Source organism: Hyposmocoma kahamanoa, unplaced genomic scaffold, assembly GCF_003589595.1.
Source record: "Hyposmocoma kahamanoa isolate Upper Pololo Valley unplaced genomic scaffold, ASM358959v1 63, whole genome shotgun sequence".
Classification (NCBI taxonomy): domain Eukaryota; kingdom Metazoa; phylum Arthropoda; class Insecta; order Lepidoptera; family Cosmopterigidae; genus Hyposmocoma; species Hyposmocoma kahamanoa.
The window spans coordinates 15,721,325-15,741,819 of record NW_020653851.1 but is presented as its reverse complement, the minus strand read 5'-3'; the positions used below and the strand labels follow the sequence as shown (position 1 = coordinate 15,741,819).

The following is a 20,495-nucleotide window of genomic DNA, read 5'->3' as shown; positions in this document are numbered from 1 at the left end:
TTAGATTTTCAGTACAAATCGGCAATTTCATACTTTAACCCCTATTAATTCGTGTCACATTATTTGATTTTGAATTCGGGACTTAATCTTGTATTAAAACACAATTTATTTGCCTCGAACTTGAGACCGTGTTATTCAAATAATGTGTGAAAATCGTGAAAGTTTATAACAGTGTAATTCGTATCACTCGTATTATTTGTATCGCCTATCTATATATATAAATATCTATTTGGTTTCACGATTGGACATTTTTAGGACTGGCTTAAACTCATAGAGAAAATATGTGATCTTGAGGATTTTAACTAAACAAATTTTCACGATCTCGCTACAACACAAAACGAATAGTTTAACTACTTGAAAGAAATATTGTGAATGATAAATGTATACATTTTTTTTTATAAAGAGCAATTGTTTTACTAATTCTTCTCAGGGATATATTCTTCTTTCTTTCAACTTTAACTTGCTTACCTAAAAATAAACGTGTACTTGTTAACCTTTTTTATGAAAGTTTGGCTAGCATCGTTTTTAACCCACATTAATTTTTTTGTATAATATCAAGTGATGGGATGAACAAGTCGTGAGCCTGATGGTAAGCTACATGCCTGTCCATAACAGTATCAGTGCCACTCAGAGCTTTAAATCGCAAAGATTTGAGGGGCACTGCCACTACGCCCGTCACACTGAGACATAAGTTGACAAGTCCCATGTGCCTATAATTTCACTAGCACACTCACCCTTCGAGACCAAAACACATTACATTACATTACTGCTTGACGGCAGAAATAGGTAAGGTGGCAGTACTTCCCTGGACGAACTCTTTCTCAAACTCTCTAAAATTTTTTGTTTACGAAACGAAAGTTAAACTTATATCCCTGCAGTATGGTCGCTTCTTGTTTGGAGAACTAAATCAATAACTCCAATTCGTCGTCGTTCAGCAATGAACCGCTAGATGGCAACACATTGATTGAAATTTCAATATAATATCAAAACGTCGAACTTGTAATAATAGGTATTGATGGTATTGAACTGTCAACGATATGCCAACAGGGTAATGTTTAAATTATATTAACAATCCAGAATTTGTTATTTCTTTTTAAATTTAAAACTAAAACCAATCAATATCAAGATTTTGTAGTTTTTCAAATTAACAATGTGTGAGTTTTGGCGACATCGGTTCTGATAGTAATCGAGGCTTAAGGCACTTCCACTGTTTTTTTTTCTTGCGTGGTTACAGCAAGTAATATTTAATGAAATTGCACATTTTCCGAAATGTATCGATAGTGCAACTTACTAGATGGGAATCGCACTCAAATTCAAATTCAAATTCAAAATAATCTTTATTTCATAGGTAAGCATTATTACACTTGAAATCGTCACAATAGTTAAACTCTACCGCTCATTCGTAAGGCAGATTCCCCTAAGAAGAATGAGCAAGAAACTCTAGGGGTTGCTCTTTATAAATAACATTGACAATATTTATTTTTATTTCAAACATCGGAGATCGAGACTACCTCCACGAGCTAAACGGGTTACTACCACGGATTTTTGTCATCCAAGTACGCAGAAGTTGTATAATAACCTTTAGTATAAAGTTTTTGTTTCACTATAGTTTTAAACCTCGTGAAAGCCAAATTTTGTATATCAACCGGAATCTTGTTATAGAAGCGTATACATTGCCCCTTAAATGATTTTTTGACTTTGTGAAGTCGACTATCAAGAAAAGCTAGTTTATTTCTATTCCTCGTATTAATGTTATGTCTGTCACTATTTTTCATAAATAAATTACTATTCCTTTTAACATAAATTACATTTTCATAAATGTACTGTGAGGCTAGTGTAAGAATGTTAATTTCTTTAAACTTATCTCTCAAAGATACTTTGGGGCTCAGATTGTAAATTGCCCTAACTGCACGTTTCTGCAGGACAAAGATTCTATATCTCAAGACCACGAGGCAAGTTTTCTTCCAACCCTGACAGACATGCCAACTTCAACTGTCTTTGAACTTAACATGTCTAGCTTTAATTTACGACTGTTATCTATCCCGTGGGAATTTCGTAGATGGCAACTACGTCACGCAAGTACTAGAGCTGGGATGCCCTCAAAATCGTGTCGTAACCACCTCTGCAAAGCAACTTGGAGTAGGATTACTTGAAGTAATGGAAGGTAATTGTTTCAAGCAATTCCACTTCAAATTTAATTAAACTTAAGGCAATTGGAATAAATTTGCCATGTGTGACTTTGATGTTGTATATAACAATAGATTTGGTCTATAGAAGCTAGACATACAGCTACTGTGGGTTACACACGGTTACACACGGTGACTTTTAGCAGCGGTACAAAAGCGATGCAAACGCGATGCAGTCGCGCGTTTGCATCGATGCAATCGCCTATAAATCGCAAGTGCTGCTGCTAAAATCGCCGCGTGTAACCAATCTTATGTTGGCACCGTAGTCCTCTTCTTCTCGTAAGCATAAGTGGCGTGGGTTCCGCCGATAGGCAAACGATGGCCGTATAAGGCCTCAGCCTCAGCCAATATTTCAGCTTCATGTATTTTACGGTAACTACTTCTCGCTATAAAGGTAACCAGATTACTACTACTTCCGTCAAAGAATAAGTTTAACTATAGAAAGTGTAATCATTGGCAGCTTCTTAGGTACAAAGCTCCAAGGCGCGCCTCTCGCAGTGAAATTTTCTACATTTAACTTAATTAGTCAAATGTAGTCATTGACTTACAATTATATGGACGTCGGGTCCGCGCTAAAAAGTGTCCGCACTTGTAAGGCGCTAAAATCGTATACAGAGCGCGACACTCCGCTTTAGTCTTCATTTGTTCTACGGACAGCGCGATACTGCGATGACATAACATTTTAAATTTCGAATAGGTTGACTTGGGACATTTTTTTCGTGGTTTTTGTATTAGACCCGTCGTCCATTTATTTGTAAGTCAATGAATGTAGTCAAATAATTAATTTTTTTTCCTCTATTTGTTATTAAACATGTGCAGTAGCAGTAGAGCTATTTGTGAAATATTTCGTCCAGGAAAGTACTCCCACATTACCTATTTCTGCCTCCAGCAGTAATATGAGCATTATTGAATTCCGGTTTTGAAAGATGCTGGTGAAATTACAGGCACGTGGGACTTGTCTACTTATGTCTCAGGATGACGGGCGCAGTGGCAGTGCCCCTCAGATCTTTGCGATTTAAAGTTCTGAGTGGCACTACAACTGTCATAGACAGGCGTGTCGTTTACCGTCAGGCATACGACTTGTTCGTCCCGTCACTTGTATTATAAAAAAATTAAGGTTATCAATAGTTTTAGATTTCTGCCTCGCCAGTAAGGGATTTCAATTCGGATTTAGTTTCATTGTTGGAAGAAATATTGAGTTATATTTAAAGACCTAATCGAAGATGAAAAATATTTTTATGGCTTTGAAAAGAGCTCACTTTTGTTAACATCAGGCTAGCTAAAGTTTTCTCCGACTTCCTCAACTCCAAAAAGGAAATCCGCACAGAACTGGACGAATTAAGCGGGCGCGTGTACAAAATTGGCATAGTTTTTTGGCAAGAGTGAAATGTGGGCGTGGTCAGTTTGCAAGTAATGAGATATTCAGTTTTAATTTAATACGTCGGGGTTAATTCTTAAGAAAAGTGACCTATTGTGGAAGAAGACAATGCTAGTTAGTTCCATTTGAGTGGACATTGCGCACCGCTGAATCCGACAATGCTTTTATAATTTATCTCCTGTGAATGTACGATATTGCCGCCGCCGTTCTCTGTTATTAATGAGGGATGATTTTCCTTACATCAGTTAATAAAATAAATCACGTGAAGCCTACGAATTATTTTTTCGTAGCCGTTCGTGGTAGATATTGAACTAACGTTATGTAATAGTACCAAAGCGGTAGTTCGTTGGTGATAACGCTTTTAAGGAGAGAAGTGAACTGAATGGAAAGGAATGTCTGGAAAAGGACGGATCGGCTGGTAAAGGAATGCTGAACTACTGAACTATACTTCACTGACCGCAGTGGTGGGTTTCGTGCTCGTATGATGGTCCTTAGCAGCACTCTTCTTCAACTCCCAACAGACGTCCTAATTAAAGATGTCCGACAAATGCGGTGGAACGCGTGGCGGTTCCGTTGGCTCGGTGGCGGTCAGTCCCATATTTTTCTACATTAGTTTTGATTGTAGTTGTCGTCCCTACTGACCCTTAGGGTATACAAGAAGGGCACAATGGCCTGTGCGAGCATGCCTGCGCAGGGACCATCTAAGTCAAGTTATAACCCCAGATCAGCCTGTTTGCCTGGACTTCATCCGGTTTTCTGTAAGGCTAGTGCCTTAGATGCGCCAAGTTGGTAGCGATCCGAGGAGACTACCAATTTCGATGATGATCACTTGATTTGTCACCGAGCAGTGTTTAAATACTGTACAACAACACAGTAAAACACAATCAGCATTTCACACACGTCGAAGTAAGATTATGCAGAGTGCGTTAAGTCTTTAAATATGGCGGTGAATCCACAGAGCTAAACGAGCGTCCATGGGTGGTCTAAGGTCATCTAGAACAGTTCTGCCGTCAGAACGAAAAAAGGCACAACTGCTGTATAAAGTACGCATAGTGCCTTTTTCGTTACAAGGGCAGAGTTGGTTGTATACTGTCTCAACCAGGTAAAGCAGTTCAGTTGCAGCAAGTTAAAAAGGATAGCAATATAAATGTTAAAGAACATGAGGGTAGGTGAACTTAACCTAAGCGCCGTTGACCTTAGTATATATATAAGAAAAGTTTATTGAATATCACGATGTTTTGTTTCCATGATATTCAACTATTGTTTGTAAAATTACACATTACGAAGATCGAACACTAAAATTTCTTCGATCGGCTGAATTCGAACCAGCGCATCCAGCATATCGCGCCTGACGCTCTCCCAACTGAGCCATTAACACGTTATGCATTGATAATTCTTAATTATAGTTACCATGATTTCACAAAGTAAAAAAAACATGTTTGTCATATTATTTACTATCTCATATATACATATAATGCGTATCTAACCGAAATACAAACAATACGGTTACCGTATCCTGTGGCGTTGTAAAGGCGGCAAGTTTGTAGCATCACAAACATTCCGGCAACTCCAGTCAGCTTTTGATTTGGCAAGTTTCAACTCAAATAGTCGACCGTAGCTGTCGTTTTCTCTAAAGGTTTCTGAGAAGGGTGTTACAGATACACATACACATTTTCAAACAATGCTTAATAATTAACTAGCTCAGCTCTTGTTTAACACCTTAGTTACAAATTGTTGTAGACAACATGAACCACTACTAAATCAAAGGAGTCTTTTAGATGCTTAAGCGGAACAAATTAGCACGCGCATTTGCTCGTATAAGTTTTTGTGGAATATGTTCAGTGACACGTGCTCACGCGTTAAAATGAACGAGAATCGGTATAAGTCCAGGAAAAGTATCATCATCACCCATTTATTCATCATATTGCTGAGCACCGGTCTCTTTCCAGGCGAGGGTTAGGTTATAGCCACGCAGGCTCAATGAGGGTTGGGGACTTCACTTCTTCGACGTACAGATTTCGTCACGATATTTTCCTTTACCGAAATGCTCGTGGTGAATTTCAAATTAAATTTCGCGTATAAGTTCCGAGGAACTCAGAGGTACGAGCGCTGATTCAAACCCACCATCTACTTAAGAGACAGTACGTCAAACCGTTAGGCTACCACGGCTTCAATATAATGAGTTCACTATGTAAATATTTCGTTTTATGATATTAAGTGACGGGATGAACAAGTCGTGCACCTGGTTGTAAGTGACACGCTCATCTATCCAATGCCACTCAGAGCGTTAAATCGCTAATATCTGAGGGATACTGCTGATATAAGTTGCCATGTGTCTGATATATAAGTTGACATGTGCCTGTAATTCCAGCATGCAACACGCCACAATGCTCACATTACTGCTGGCGGCATAAATAGGTATGGTGGCAGTACTTCCCTGGACGAACTCTTACACAGGGAGCTTTACTGCTACTGGATGTGTTAGTTCATAAATAAACAATTATAAAGTAACATATCATCACCGAGAGCAATCACTGTGTTGAAGGAAAAACCTTTCGTGCAGTTTTGCAAAGTGCCTACTCCCAAGTAAATTTTCCAGAAGTCACTGGATTCTGATCACTACACGTAATTCACAATGTATTAGTCTGATTCAAATATTTGACGTGTTATATCTGTATAAGGTTATTCGAACACGAAATGTTCGTTTATTCAACTGATGAACCCATATTTTATTCATATTGCCCGTATGAGGTGAGAAAGCCTCATTTTCCCATACGTCTTGGGATGTTTTTTATTTATTTTCTGTATAAAATGCTGCACTGTCCGTGAACATTTTTATTTATCAAAACATACCTTCACTGATATATTATCCTTGATTTGCACACGGTGTTTGAGATGTGTGATTCTGTTATTAAAATTTTGATGGTTCTCAGCAAATGCTTCAATAATCGAATTTTTCGGTCTTCCCATCCAATAATCGAATCCGTCACGCGAGCTTTAGCTCGTAATCCTGAGCGCATAAAACCAAATGTGTTCCAATAACATTGAAAAGTAGAAACATTACTCCCGGGGTTCATAATAAAATCTCAGGTGATATTCTCACTGAAATATCCATTAATACCTATTCGCGCGTAAAACAAGCCAAAGTATCTTGACGTTATAAATATAACAAGTAATAACACATTTTCTCGTTCTCCGGTGTCATAACAACGTACATATTGTGTCAAGAAAATCTGTGCGCGTAACGTAGCAGCTCCAAATCATACGGTTACGTATTCACGAAGAATGACAATATCTGCGTGTGTTATCATTGGTTAAAAACATGAAATCTAAGTGGAATATTTTCGTATACGCTCTCGATAGGTAAACTTTTGAAAATATTGTGCATCTAGGGCATGTAAGATACGAGGGAATTACATTTTGAAAACCGGTTTTTTTCGGTTTTTAATTTTCGGTTACCCGGTTATCCGGCTTTTTCGGATACTTTTCTGATGTAAATAAGTCTTTAAAAGTGTCAGAAAACGAAAAAACTCAAATCAGTGTTTTGTACGTTATATGTTTATATTTATGGAATTCTTAGCTTCGATGAGATCAATCAAGTTCTTATATATATTCATTCAATAATAATAAAAAATAAATCAACAACTTTAAGCAACAACAACAATTTTAATACAAATATGCATATTTGCGCTCGACACTCGCATTTTAACATTTAGTTAGCGTTTATTTATCATTATTACTCAAGATATTATGAATTAAGAATATAAATTTCATGGTTTCAAAACCAAACCGAATGTCCCGAAAAACTTGATGAAAACCGATGAATCCTTCCTTGATGAATCCTTGATGATTCCTTAGATGAAAACCGGGTTCCGTAATGGACGGTTACTCGGTTTTTTCGCTTAACCGACTAATCGGTTTTCATGCCCTATGTAAATCGTTGCGTATTCAAGAAACAAACGTATTTTTTGTGAAGTCGTTGTAGTCATATTTTGCGTTTCGGTCTGAACAGCTGTTCTAACTCTAGTCAGAAACAATCAGTAATGAGCTGGATAGAGCGTTTTGAACCTCGCTCCCCTTTGCTCCGCCGTTGGCGGTTTCGCAAAGTTTCGCTCGGCAATTGTCGCTTGAAATTTACATTTTCAATGGGAACAGAGTTTTGAGCTTCAAGAATTTTTAAGTTCCACGTAACGTATATCCGAAAAGGCGCAAACGTGGAGTAATTTAATATGAGCCGTTTCCCTCGTACTTAAATCCGTCGACTAATCTTTCGCTGCTGACACAGATTTCCACGACAATACGAATGACGGCTCTTTAGTGTAAAAGGTTACGAGAGCAGCGACAGATCCTTGGGGATTTCGCGTCGGTCGAGTGTGACGTATTATTTTAAAAGAGTACTATACCCTTAAGAAAAAAGGGTTGTTTAACGAAGTAAAACATCTATATTTATATTTTATAACTTATGAAAATATTTATGTTAAGTATCCAGAAACTGACTACAATTGCTTGGCTAAATTTAATTTCAGAACTCTTAAGATATCCTAAGTTCACAAGCATTGCGTAATCGACATACTATAACAGCAATACCTACACAAATATCGTAAAATAATAGTATGAAACTGTAAATAAATTTATTTTTTCCCATTTAGTTTGATACTGCTCCAGACCTGTGTACTCTAGTATTTTTTTGTTTTTGTTTGTATTTTTTTGAATACGTTTGGTCACTGCTTTTTATGTTTATATTTATCCTTAATTACGTTGTTTTTGCAAGCTGTATTCACTCATAATTAGATAGGATTTTCAAAGCATTTAATTTATAGTATTCAATATTGTAATAACTGTATAAAGAAATAAATAATTTGTTTCTTGCTGTAAAAATGTGGTGGTATTTATACATTAAAATTAAGTGATTCTCCTACTGATACTATGGGGCTTTGTTTGCTGTAAATCCATGCTAGTGAAAACCACTGGGGAGCTCGGTAACAGTCATAACAATTCCTGTCGAATAGCCGATACCGCCCGCCTTGTTAGCTGTTACACGTCGAGCGTCTCAGAGTTATCTCAGTGGTGAATGTCTATATACTATCCAGTAGGTGTTACATCTATTGTGAAACGTACTTAATAATAAATATACGCATAAAATGGTGATATAAATGTGTCATGTTCATTGTACTTTTGTTTGAAAAACGCTCTGAAAACGCCGCCTGCCTGTTCAAACTGGTCGTTTTTAGTGAGCGTCGCGTCGCGTTAATTATTAAAATGCATTAAGGTCGTAACTTGTTTTGCGGCGATGATATGACCGAGTGGTGTATTGCGGGCCGTCGATCATGCCCTTTGTTCGTTCACGAACTCGTGTCGAGTGACTGGCGCTTTTGCCCATTGCGAAAACCAACCCAAAGGGCGTACAGTGCCGGATCGTCATTTTCGTTTGTCATCAATCTATGTTAGGGCGGCTGACATGTAAGTGTTAATTAAGCAGGCCTCACTCGAGCGTAATTAAGAGTGTTACAATGTTATTTTAGACATTAATTGAGATGAAATTTCTTGTTATAATGAAACTGGGACTTGCTGTAGAGCGCTGGGTTTCTACAGTAATTTTGTGCGAAATCTTTAGCGCACGTCGTAAAGCCGCGCGGAGTACACAGGAGAGTAAACAAACCGAAGTTTCGATCGAAATTAAGATTAGAAAAGGCGTTACTGGTGTTATCGTTTCCTTGTAAAGTTTGTCAGTGCTTTAATTAATGCGCCTGGAAATAAGTTCTATACGAGTTACTTTTCACGGCAAAACTTAATATCATGTTCGCGATTCAAGAGTTTAGTTGCAGAGTAGACGAAATCGATAGTTTATTTTCTTAGCGAGACAGTGTTTTCAGAAAGCTAGTCACTTTATCATTCATGAACAACATTTTGGGGTTTACCGGTTTTCGGCAGGAACGCAGGAAGGATTGTTTAGGGCTCCAACAGGGATACCAGGAAATGTCGCCGCTTTGGCGTCTCTTGAAAAATGTCGTTCCTGCTACAAGAATAAATCGTAAAGGCTGGGACATAAATAGTTGCACTTTAATTTTAGTAAGATTAGTATTATTTTTTTTTCAAATCAAAAATTATCAAATTGTATTGCGTTGCCTAAAACACTATACACATATTTAAAGTAGTCTTTACTAGCAGTAGAGCTCCTTGTGAAAGAGTTCATCTAGGGTAGTACTGCCACCTTACCTATTTCTGCCGCCAAGCAGTAATGTCAACATTGCTGTGTTCCGGTTTTGAAGGGTAAGGGTGCTAGTGAAATTATAGGCAGGTGGGACTTGTCAAGTTATGTTTCAGGGTAACGGGCGTAGTGATAGTGCCCCTCAGATCTTTACAATTTAAAGCTTTGAGTGGCACTGTACTGTTACGGAATAGCGTGAAGCTTCCATCAGGCGCACGACTTGTTCGTCCCGTCACTTGAAAGTATAAGAAAAAACTTTACAATCGTGAAATATTACTTTCTTACTTACTTACTTGCGTCTTGTAGTATTAGGGATCTAGTTAATAGAAATTTTAAGTTTTACTACTAGAATCTACTTTCCAAAAAATGTTTCTAGAATTGTTCATTCTTTTATCCTCATTATCTTTTTTGTATACAGATGAAATGGTGATATCATCAAATAAATACGAGGTGCTGAATGCAGCGATTAGTTCATTTGAGAGCCGCATGGTGCTGACAGTACGCCGCCTTACTGCTGCTGACGTTGGTGGTTACAGATGCGTCGCCAAAAACTCTCTGGGAGAAGTCGACAGTATCATCAGACTATATGGTAAGTATCTTATGATTTAAAATTGCACCCTGTCTGTAGAAGTTAACAAGAATGGCACAAGGGGCGCACGAGCAAGTGCTGCATGGACTGATGGACTGTGTTGGGGCTCCGCAATGACACCGTGTTTAACTAGCATCCCGGAACTTCCATTTGCAGATTTTGACTCTACAATCGATTCTAAGATTTCCACACGGGCTACCGCCGACAATAATTAGTGATGATTGCTCTTGAGGGATGATGAAACCAGGTGGTGGCGAATATGCGTGGTATGTTGCCACCTTCACTGCGCTATCCGTGGCCGCGTAGAGATATTCCCTTGTACAGGTATTAAGGCACGATAGGCGGTGAGCACACCTTGCTCGCCGCCTCTTGTTCCTTAATACCTGTACAAGGAATCTCTACGCGACTACGTGGCAACATACCTCTCGTATTTAAAGTCAATGCAATCCTAAAGCAAAAGAAGCATCGACACGATAAAAAGAAAAAAAGAATGGCAAAGGAGATGCTATAACATAGCCATTGGCCAGGCTACGTCGATAAGAATTTTCTAAAAGAATTCGAGTGTTATTCGTCTTTAAAAACAATACCTGGCTTGATTCATACTTGCCATTTGGGGAAATTATCTAGAACTATCATTGCTGCAAACTTACAGGACAATGTGTAAACTATGACGATTGCTACGTGAATACTACTTGAACGTCGAATAAAATTATATATAATTAAAATAAACGTCACTAACTAACAACGAGTTTATATAATATATAATAATATCTCGCTATAATTTCCTTTTCTTTACAAAATAATATCACAAAGCTAAATTGTTTATAAATTACGAAGATCAGTTTTCACAATAATTAAGGAATTCGTTACCATAATCAAACTAATAGTAACCCTCGAAACCTGATAAAAGGTTATAGAAATTTAAATTTAAATTGCTCTTCCAAGACTGAGAAACCAATTGTCTGCTTCTACCATAGAGATTTTTAGGAAAGCTCGCATTCAGTAGCAGTAGATCTCGTCGTGAAAGTGTTCCTCCTTTGAAGTACTGCCACTTTATATATTTTCTACTGCCATGCAGCAATGTAAGCTTTATAGCGTTTCGGTTTTGATTGGCAAGGTTGCACATGAGACTTGTCAAGTTAAGTCTCAGAGTGACTGACGCATTGGCAGGTTTTTGAGATCTTTGCGATTTAAAGCTTTGACTGGCACTGTATCTGCTATGGACAGGCGTGTTGACGTGTGTCTGGCGAGACACGACATGTTCGTCACTTGACTTTGTATCATAAAAAAAATAGTTTCTAATTTAACTGCTACCATACTGGACTGCCACGCAGAGGTTCGATTCTCAGGCCGGGAGAAATATTTGTATGGCCTACATTTATTTCTCTCGAGAGTTTAGATGTAATTTGTAGTTGTCTACCTATGTGTGTGTCCATGGCACCGGCGACACAGGGTTTCCCTAGTGCGGGGCTATGAGTGTGAGTAAAAAAGAAACAAAAACTTTTAATGCATATTATAGTTTCCTACTAAAAATTGCTTCTTTTTGCAGAAATCCCGGGGCCTACAGTCCGAAATACAAGCCCAGCGAGTAAAAGCGATAAATATACGACTGCAACTGAAGAACAAGATAATCAATTTGGCTCCGCTGACAATTCTGATGACGAAGACGAAATGGAGACTGTGACAGATGTTCCTGAGCGTACACCAAACGTCCCAACAGTCCGTGATGAATTTATAAAAAATAAAACAATTAATATAACGACAAATTTCGTTAACAAAGACAAACTAAGCAACAAAGTTCGCAAAATTATAAACAAATTTGAATTAGACGAGTACAAACTCGCAAATAGTAATAGATCTAACAAATTATATTCCAGAATAGTTTATAGTTTAATGATTCTAGTTTTCGTAGTTGTAAATAAATTTATAAATGTAGATTTTACGTAAATTTAATAGATATTGAATGAAACAATTGTCTATATTCTTTAGAATTGCAATGAAATTTTTGTGCAAAACATTTGTTTTACATTAGTATGTAGACCAATATTGGTGTAAAAAATCTGATTTACTATCATGTTCACGAATAATTAATTGAAAGTTTTTAAATTGAAGGAAAATTGATATTGATGAGAATGTTCCGACCCTTTGAAAATTAATAACTTAGTAGCGACCTATCGCAAATATTACCTGCGAAAATGTACAATCAACAGCGTATTCAGCTTTAGATTTTAATTTTGTACAGTTTTTATCATAAATGGTAAAGAGTTGAATTTAAATCTTCAATGAAGATTTAAATATCATAAACGTCATAATGTCTCATTCTGAAAAAGATATCTAAATAATTATTTATTTAGTTGCCTAAAACATGGTAGAATATGTAATATCATTTAAGAGTGTCATATTTTGTATGTATTATTAAGTATGCAATTGTTAAATTGTAAAATACTCATAACCTACTCTAATAATAAAAAATAATGTCACAATTTTACAAACCAAATATGACATGTATACCCACCATGTAACCCTTGACGGGTTATAAAAAGCGTATTACGTTATGGTCTTTTACAGCTTATTTTTTTTATGTCAGTTTTAAATGATTTTTATTTAAAACCACTTGTAATTAATATATTAAGCTAAACAATCTCAAACGGTATTTCCTCAAATATGTCCACACACATTTTCAAACAACTTTCATTGTATTTAGCAGTTATAGGAAGAGTAAAGCTGAACAACCTTTAACTGTACAACGTAAACTAAACTTTGCTAGGGTGTTGTAAGGTTTAAGCTTAATCAATGGTAAGCATCAAGTGGTAAGACGTCACGATTAACGGAAAATTATTTTGTATAATTCCCTCATCAAATACATACATATTATTATAATCATGTGTGCTTATATGTTTGCTTTGTATACGTAAGTTCATAGATTTACTTGTTACCTGTATTACGCCTAATATTTGCTTATGCCTAAGTAAGTAAATACATTTTACGTCCCTTTCTTATTAAATCAGAACTCCGTTCAGAATAATGTTTTCATCGAGTTATAATTTAACCGTAGTAACTATGAAATACTAAAGTTTACTTTTAAATGCTCTCCTCATATCAATCCAAAAACTTTAAGGCTGTTGATATATTGACTGCAGGTAATGCGTGAATTTCATTCGATCTCGGCCGCATGAAGTTTATGCGTGAAGTCCTTATCAACTTCATGCAATCGTGGCTATATGAAGTAGGATACGACTTCACGCATTAACTGCCAACACGCAGTCAATCTGTTAGCAGCGTAAATGCTATATAAATGTACAATTATGTATATCTTTAATATATCTTTGTCTATAAAATATATATTCCTGGTGATAATTATATTATTATAGTGTATGTGGGTAATCATAAAAAGACGATTGTCAGTCTTTTGCCGACCATTAAACGGTGAACGGTTATTTGCGAGTTTTACTTAAACGAATTCCTAAATGTAACAAATTGGCGACGAGGGTCTACGAATTCGCGTGTAAATAGTGTAATAGTGATAAATACAAATAATAATAAGTAAAATACGTTTAAATACAGAAGTATAAGGACAATGACAGGCGTAAGGATCGGCGACAGTCTCACGTTCGACCACCGGACACAAGGATGGAGCATATTTAAAAGTCGTTTTATACAATATTGTACTGCAAACGATATCGACGACAGTAGCGACAAACTAGGGAAGAAACGATGCGCATTATTGCTCACGGCTTTGGTGGAAGATACCTACCGCGTCGCTACAGATTTGTCATACCCAAAGGCTTTGGACACCATAGAATATACTAGTTTGTTAAAAATACTAGACAATCATTTACGATCAAAAAAATGTACGTTCGCAGAAAGGTACATTTTTTGTAAAGCAGAGCAGCGGCCCGGGGAGGGTTTGACCGACTGGGCGGCGCGAGTGCGAAGTTTGGCGCAGTACTGTGGATTTAGGAACGATCTGGAGACTGCACTACGAGATCGATTTGTACTAGGACTAGAAAACGCTAAGGAAAAAGAGAAATTGTTTGCCGAAGATGTGGATACGCTAACATTTGATAAGGCGGTAGAATTAGCTCAGAATGGGCGCTGTGCGCGTTTGGCATTGCAGGTGACTCGTTCGGAGCACGACACGGTAGCGGCGGCGGCCGTGCAACCTGTTTTCGCGTTACGTCGAGGCAGCACCGGTGCTGGTAGTTTGAGTTCCCGTCATATCCCGCGATATAATACGAGAGTAAGCAAGTGTTGTGAAGTGTGTGGGTATAAAAACCATGCGAAAGATCAGTGCCGTTATTCCGAATATACGTGTCGAAAGTGTAACAAAAAAGGGCATTTGCAACGACTGTGTAAAACGAATGTGAAAAATAATTATTGTCTGTCTGTGGATGACGACGACCTTCTCGAGGGTAACTATGATTTATTTAGTATTCAATGCTTAAACGGCGAACCTATGCAGCAAATGGTGTCGATAGATAATGTGAATATTTTATGTGAAATTGACAGTGGCAGCGCTGTGTCTGTTTTATTCTATGATACGTATAAATCATATTATAAACATAAACATACTCTAAAGAAGTGTCAAATTGTAAAAAACGGAAGCAAAATCTCTCCATTAGGCTATGTTTTGTTACCGGTAATCTTTGAGAAACGTACGAAAATGTTAAAAATGTTTGTAATTAAAACAAGTAACAATCAATCTGCTTTATTAGGACGCGATTTTATTTGTGCATTTGACTTGCAATTATGTAGAGTAGATTGCAACAATTTAAAGGAAAATAGCGTAGAATTTATGTTAAAGCAAAAATATGCAGTTTTGTTTTCAGACGAATTAGGTAAATTTAATAAATATAAAGTAAATTTGAAAATAAAAACAAAGTCACAGATGAATTTTTTTAAGCCCCGACCTGTGCCGTTAGCTTTAAAGCCAAAAGTGGAGAAAGAGTTGGAAAGGTTGTTAGATTTAGGTGTATTAAAAAAAGTAGAAAGTTCTGAATATGCAACCCCTATTGTACCCGTTTTAAGGCCCGACGGAAATGTTAGAATTTGTGGTGACTTTTCCGTAACATTAAATAAAGTGTTATTTCTGGATAATTATCCACTACCACGCATTGAAGATTTGTTTGCTAAGTTACACGGAGGAGTCGCATTTTCAAAATTGGAATTATCTAGGGCCTACAATCAGTTAGAATTGGATGAATCAAAGAATTTAACATGCATAAATACGCACAAAGGTTTGTTTCGTTACAATAGACTGGTATTCGGTTTAGCCAATGCACCCTTTATTTTCCAGCGTACGATGGAGCAATTACTTTCAGGTGTAGAGAGAACTTGTATATTTCTGGATGATATTTTAGTTACGGGACCTAATAAGGAAGTACATTTAAAACGGTTAGAGCAAGTATTAAAGCGATTACAGGACGCAGGGTTAAGGTTAAAACAAGAAAAATGCGAATTGTTCAAAAGGTCGGTCGAATATTTGGGATACAAAATAGATAGATACGGTTTACAAAAGTCAAGGAAAAAAGTTGAGGCCATTTTGAATAACAGTTCTTGTCCGAAAAACGTAAGTGAATTGAAGTCATTTTTAGGAATGATAAATTATTATAGAAATTTTGTTCCAAATACATCAAGCCTTTTGAGTCCATTACATTCACTATTAAAAAAAGGTGTAAAATGGCAGTGGGGGGTGGAACAAGACAACTCATTTAATAAAATAAAACAGGAGCTATAGTCTGAACGCGTGCTGGCGCATTATGATCCTGCGCTGCGGACAGTGGTGACCGCAGACGCGGGTCCCGCGGGCCTCGGTGCGGTATTAGCGCAGCGACAGGCCGACGGCTCCGAGCGAGTAGTTGCATACACGTCTCGTTCCCTTTCTAATGCCGAGCGCAATTATTCACAAATCCAGAAGCAGGCGGTAGCTATCATTTTCACCATAAAAAAATTTCATCATTATTTATACGGTTGCAATACACCTTTTATATTACGCACTGATCAGAAGCCTCTTTTATCTATTTTTGGAAACAAAAAAGGTGTTCCAGAGACGGCGGCTAATAGACTGCAACGTTATGCTCTCTTTTTAACTGCGTATAATTTTAGTATTGAATATATTAGAAGTGAAAACAATGTAGCAGATTTTTTGTCAAGGACGGCACAAGCGTCGGAAATACCAGAATTTAATGAACAGCACACAGAACTTGTATATAAATTTTATTGATGAATCGTTGTTAAAACCAGTAATTATGAGTGATATTAGCAAAGAAAACAAACGCGACTTGATATTAACAAAAGCAATGAGTTACATTCAAAATGGCTGGCCAGCTAAGGTTACAAATAAAGATGTTTTACCATATTTCAATTGTAGATTAAAGTTGTCTTTAGAAAACGGTTGCGTAATGCGTGGCCACAAAATAATCATACCAACTTTATATCGGGAGCAATTATTACACGAATTGCATAGGTCACACTTCGGAATCGTGCGAACAAAAACAGAGGCGCGGGCACGAATGTGGTGGCCAAACATTGATAAACACATAGAAGAAAAAATACGTTCTTGTAGTATATGTCAAACTCAACGCAGCGCCCCACCCCGCTCGCCGCTAGCGCCCCGTGGCCGTACCCTACGCACCCTTGGCAGCGGTTGCATCTTGATATGTTTTCGATAGATAGCAAACAGTTTTTAGTTGCAGTAGATGCACACTCAAAATGGGTGGAGTGTTTTATGTTGACGCGAACAGACAGTGAAATAATTATAGAGAAATTATGCGACTTGTTCAGTAGGTACGGTTTGGTACGAACCATAGTTACGGATAACGCCACAAATTTTTGTTCAAAACAATTCGGAGAATTCTGTAACGTAAACGGTATAAAACATTTAACGATTTCGCCGTACCACCCTGCATCGAATGGTCAAGCGGAAAACACTGTAAAAACTGTAAAAAAAGGTATTACTGTAATGTTAAAACAAAACATGACAAAACATCAAAAAACTTTATTAAAAAAGTTACAAAAATTTTTATTTGATTACAGAAACTCGACTCATTGCACAACAGGTTTTTCGCCGGCACAATTGATGCTGGGTCGTCCGCTACGCTGTCGATTAGATTTGTTGCGGGACGTTGATATGCATGATAGTAAAGTGACAATTAATAACGCGCCGTTGGCATCCACAGCAACAGATAATGTACATATTAAGCAGACCTTACAGCATAAACAATACGGAGGACATCGCAGAACTGATTTTAAACAAGGAGATAAAGTATTGATAAAATATTTTTTTTTTAATGGAACTAAACACACATGGAAGTATGGTACAATTCAAGGAAAAATCGGTTCTCGCATGTATACTATATATGTACCGGAAATAGACTATTGTGTAAAAAAACATGTAGATCAGTTACTTAAGTACAAGGATACGGATGCATCTAGTGTATCGGATGACATAAGTGCCTACGGTGATTATCCAAAACAAGGGCAAATGCTAGAGACAGAAATGCAGTTGGGGCAACGAAAACCATTAGACGACCCAGTAGTTATTGTAAAAAAAAACGAGGAAGGCGAAGAAGGAAGCGACCTATCTTTTGAATCAACAAAATCAACGTCGAACTCGCCCCTGGAGATATTGGATGAAGAGGGCAGAGTGGAATCTGAAAATGATCGCAACAATGAACATCGGCTAGAGGTTGCGACAGCGTTGTTTGTAAACACACCATAATCCGATGCAGGAACATCAAGCACAACGACCACATTACCGGACATGCACACAGACCCGGCCCTAGATGCATCAAAGTCAGATGATATTAAAGGTTACAAAGGTATCCCAAATGCTCCACTAGAAATAAACAAATATGTTACAAGTGGTAGTACTATTGAAAAGAATCCATACTATTATAGGTATTCCCTAGTTATTGTTTATTTTAAGTTGTTTAACATTATTTACTTTTATGTCGTAAAAAAAATATTTTTTAAATAGTGGTGGAGGGATATAGTGTATGTGGGTAATCATAAAAAGACGATTGTCAGTTTGTTGCCGACCATTAAACGGTGAACGGTTATTTGCAAGTTTTACTTAAACGAATTCCTAAATGTAACAATTATATACATATTTCTATATAATAAAGGTAAATTTAAAATTGAAGTTTACTTTGTTCCATCGCATCTTTATAATTGCATAGTATATAGTAAGTCAAATATGGTCATTCCATACAAATATTGCAGTGGGGCTTGTATGTGTGCGAGCACGCGATGCGTACCATTCATTATAGAATTGAAGTGTTCACGCATTGTTTATAAACATCAAATATTAGACGTATTTGCTGTTGTGTGTGTAGTTGTTTGAACAAGAGTGTCTTAAATTTAGAATTCTTCAGCATTTCATTTATATTTTATAATCATACTCTCATAATCGTTATACCAATCCGGGATCCTGGTATTAAAAATAACAAACTATTAATAAATAAAGTATTTTCAAATTGTGTTTACAACCGGTACGTACAACGAAACTAATAATTGACAACCCTATGCTCCTAGCGAAGTGGTAGGCATCTATGCGTGAAACAGGTGGGAAATAGGTACCCTATTTTTCTAATTAAATTTCTGACTTTCAAGAATCTTCAGAATGAGTATTATTTTTTTAATGTAAAGTAGGAGGCAAACAAAGCAGATAAGCCACTATTTGGAGATAGTCGTCATCGCCAATGGACATTTCCAATACTAGAGACTGATTTGCACTATTTATTAAAGTCCAAATTTCGGAGCTTTTTATCGTCTACGGAATTAGCGATTGTAATAATCTATTATATTGATATGAATTTTTACCTGTATAAAGTAATTACGTAAAAACGCACGTAAGCCGGCGACTCAAGTCACCTACGTATGTCGGTAAGTTAAACGTAGGAAAACAAATGTTAGAACAAAATAATCTGAGAGCATCTAACTGTCTCATCTAACATGTTTTGATGTAAAGATCGAACAAATACAAAGAAAAATTCTTAGATGTCATTGGATTCGATCGAACCAGCTTCTGTCGCCTAAACATGGCCACCGCTCTTATCATCTGAGATTACGGATCGAGCCAGCAAGTCTAATTGGATGAAAGAATTTTTTTTTTGTGCTTGTTCCATCTTTATATCAATAATAATGACAAATTAGTGAAGTATTTTCACAAAAAGAGATGAATTTATTAGTAGTAATTATAACTTTTTATTACAAAAAAAACCGGCTTCAAAAGTTTGCTTATTGACTTTTTTATTGGAATTACACCTATTTGTCAAGTTTTATTGGAATCGGTTAAAGGAAAGTACGAAACGGATTCGTCCCCTAGTTCAGGTCATCCTCTAAGGGCGGTTCACAAATTAATTGACAAGATTAATTGCGTAACACGCATACAAAAAATATCTAATCTCTTTTTATGAAGTCGGTTAGAAACATCATGATATATCACATTGCTATAGAAATACACATTACTTATGTATACTCAAAAACAAAAGTAGGTATCTGTTTACGTCTGAAGGTCAGTTTACACGAGTCAAAGTAAGCCCAGTGACACGATCAAACAAGCAATGTATTTGTACTTGTGTAAACGGGCCTTAAACGTATTTGAATAAAACTGAAAGTAGATTACGTAGCGTTGAAATCAGAGTGACGCAACTCATAAGTCGCGGCAAGCAGAGTTCGGCAGGCAGCGGTTGTGGTTTGTTCCAAGTTTCCACCAATGCGGTGGATTACGCCAAACATCTTCACTCATCTTCATTATACAGAGAACTTTGCCATTTTCACACGCCTGTCTGCCTACCCACGCTGTTGCGTTGCCATGTATGCAAATGAACCGCGCTAAGTTCGCAAACAAACATACGATTTACTTTTTGGTTACAGTGAATTGTTAATCGGCCGTTCAGAACGATGTGACGGAACAAAATTGTGTTTTAGGTTTTTGTTTTGAAATATCTACGAATAATACTTCGATAAATGCAAATAATACGTCGAAACAACAAAGTCTGCAATCTACCCAACTCCCACGCTACTGGCAGTAGGTTTATTAGACGCATTGCGATGTGTACGTTGCTGTGTGATCCCAAAGTGACCAAAGCACTTGTGTTATGGAAATAGGAAACATCGAGGGTACTACAA

The 20,495-nt window shown here is 37.0% G+C and overlaps 1 protein-coding gene across 1 annotated transcript in view; it reads left to right on the top strand.

Moving 5' to 3' along the window:
• Positions 1 to 18,081, top strand: part of LOC113230004 (contactin-6-like) — a gene marked incomplete at its 5' end in the record, with an annotated part of 33,862 nt that extends 15,781 nt beyond the window's left edge. Inside the window, 4 exons of the mRNA XM_026463726.1 lie at positions 10,191 to 10,361; positions 11,911 to 12,249; positions 14,225 to 14,560; positions 17,759 to 18,081. Of these exons, the coding sequence (XP_026319511.1) occupies positions 10,191 to 10,361; positions 11,911 to 12,249; positions 14,225 to 14,560; positions 17,759 to 18,081 (1,169 nt within the window). The remainder of the gene's footprint in view (positions 1 to 10,190; positions 10,362 to 11,910; positions 12,250 to 14,224; positions 14,561 to 17,758) is intronic.
• Between the last annotated feature and the right edge of the window lie 2,414 nt (positions 18,082 to 20,495).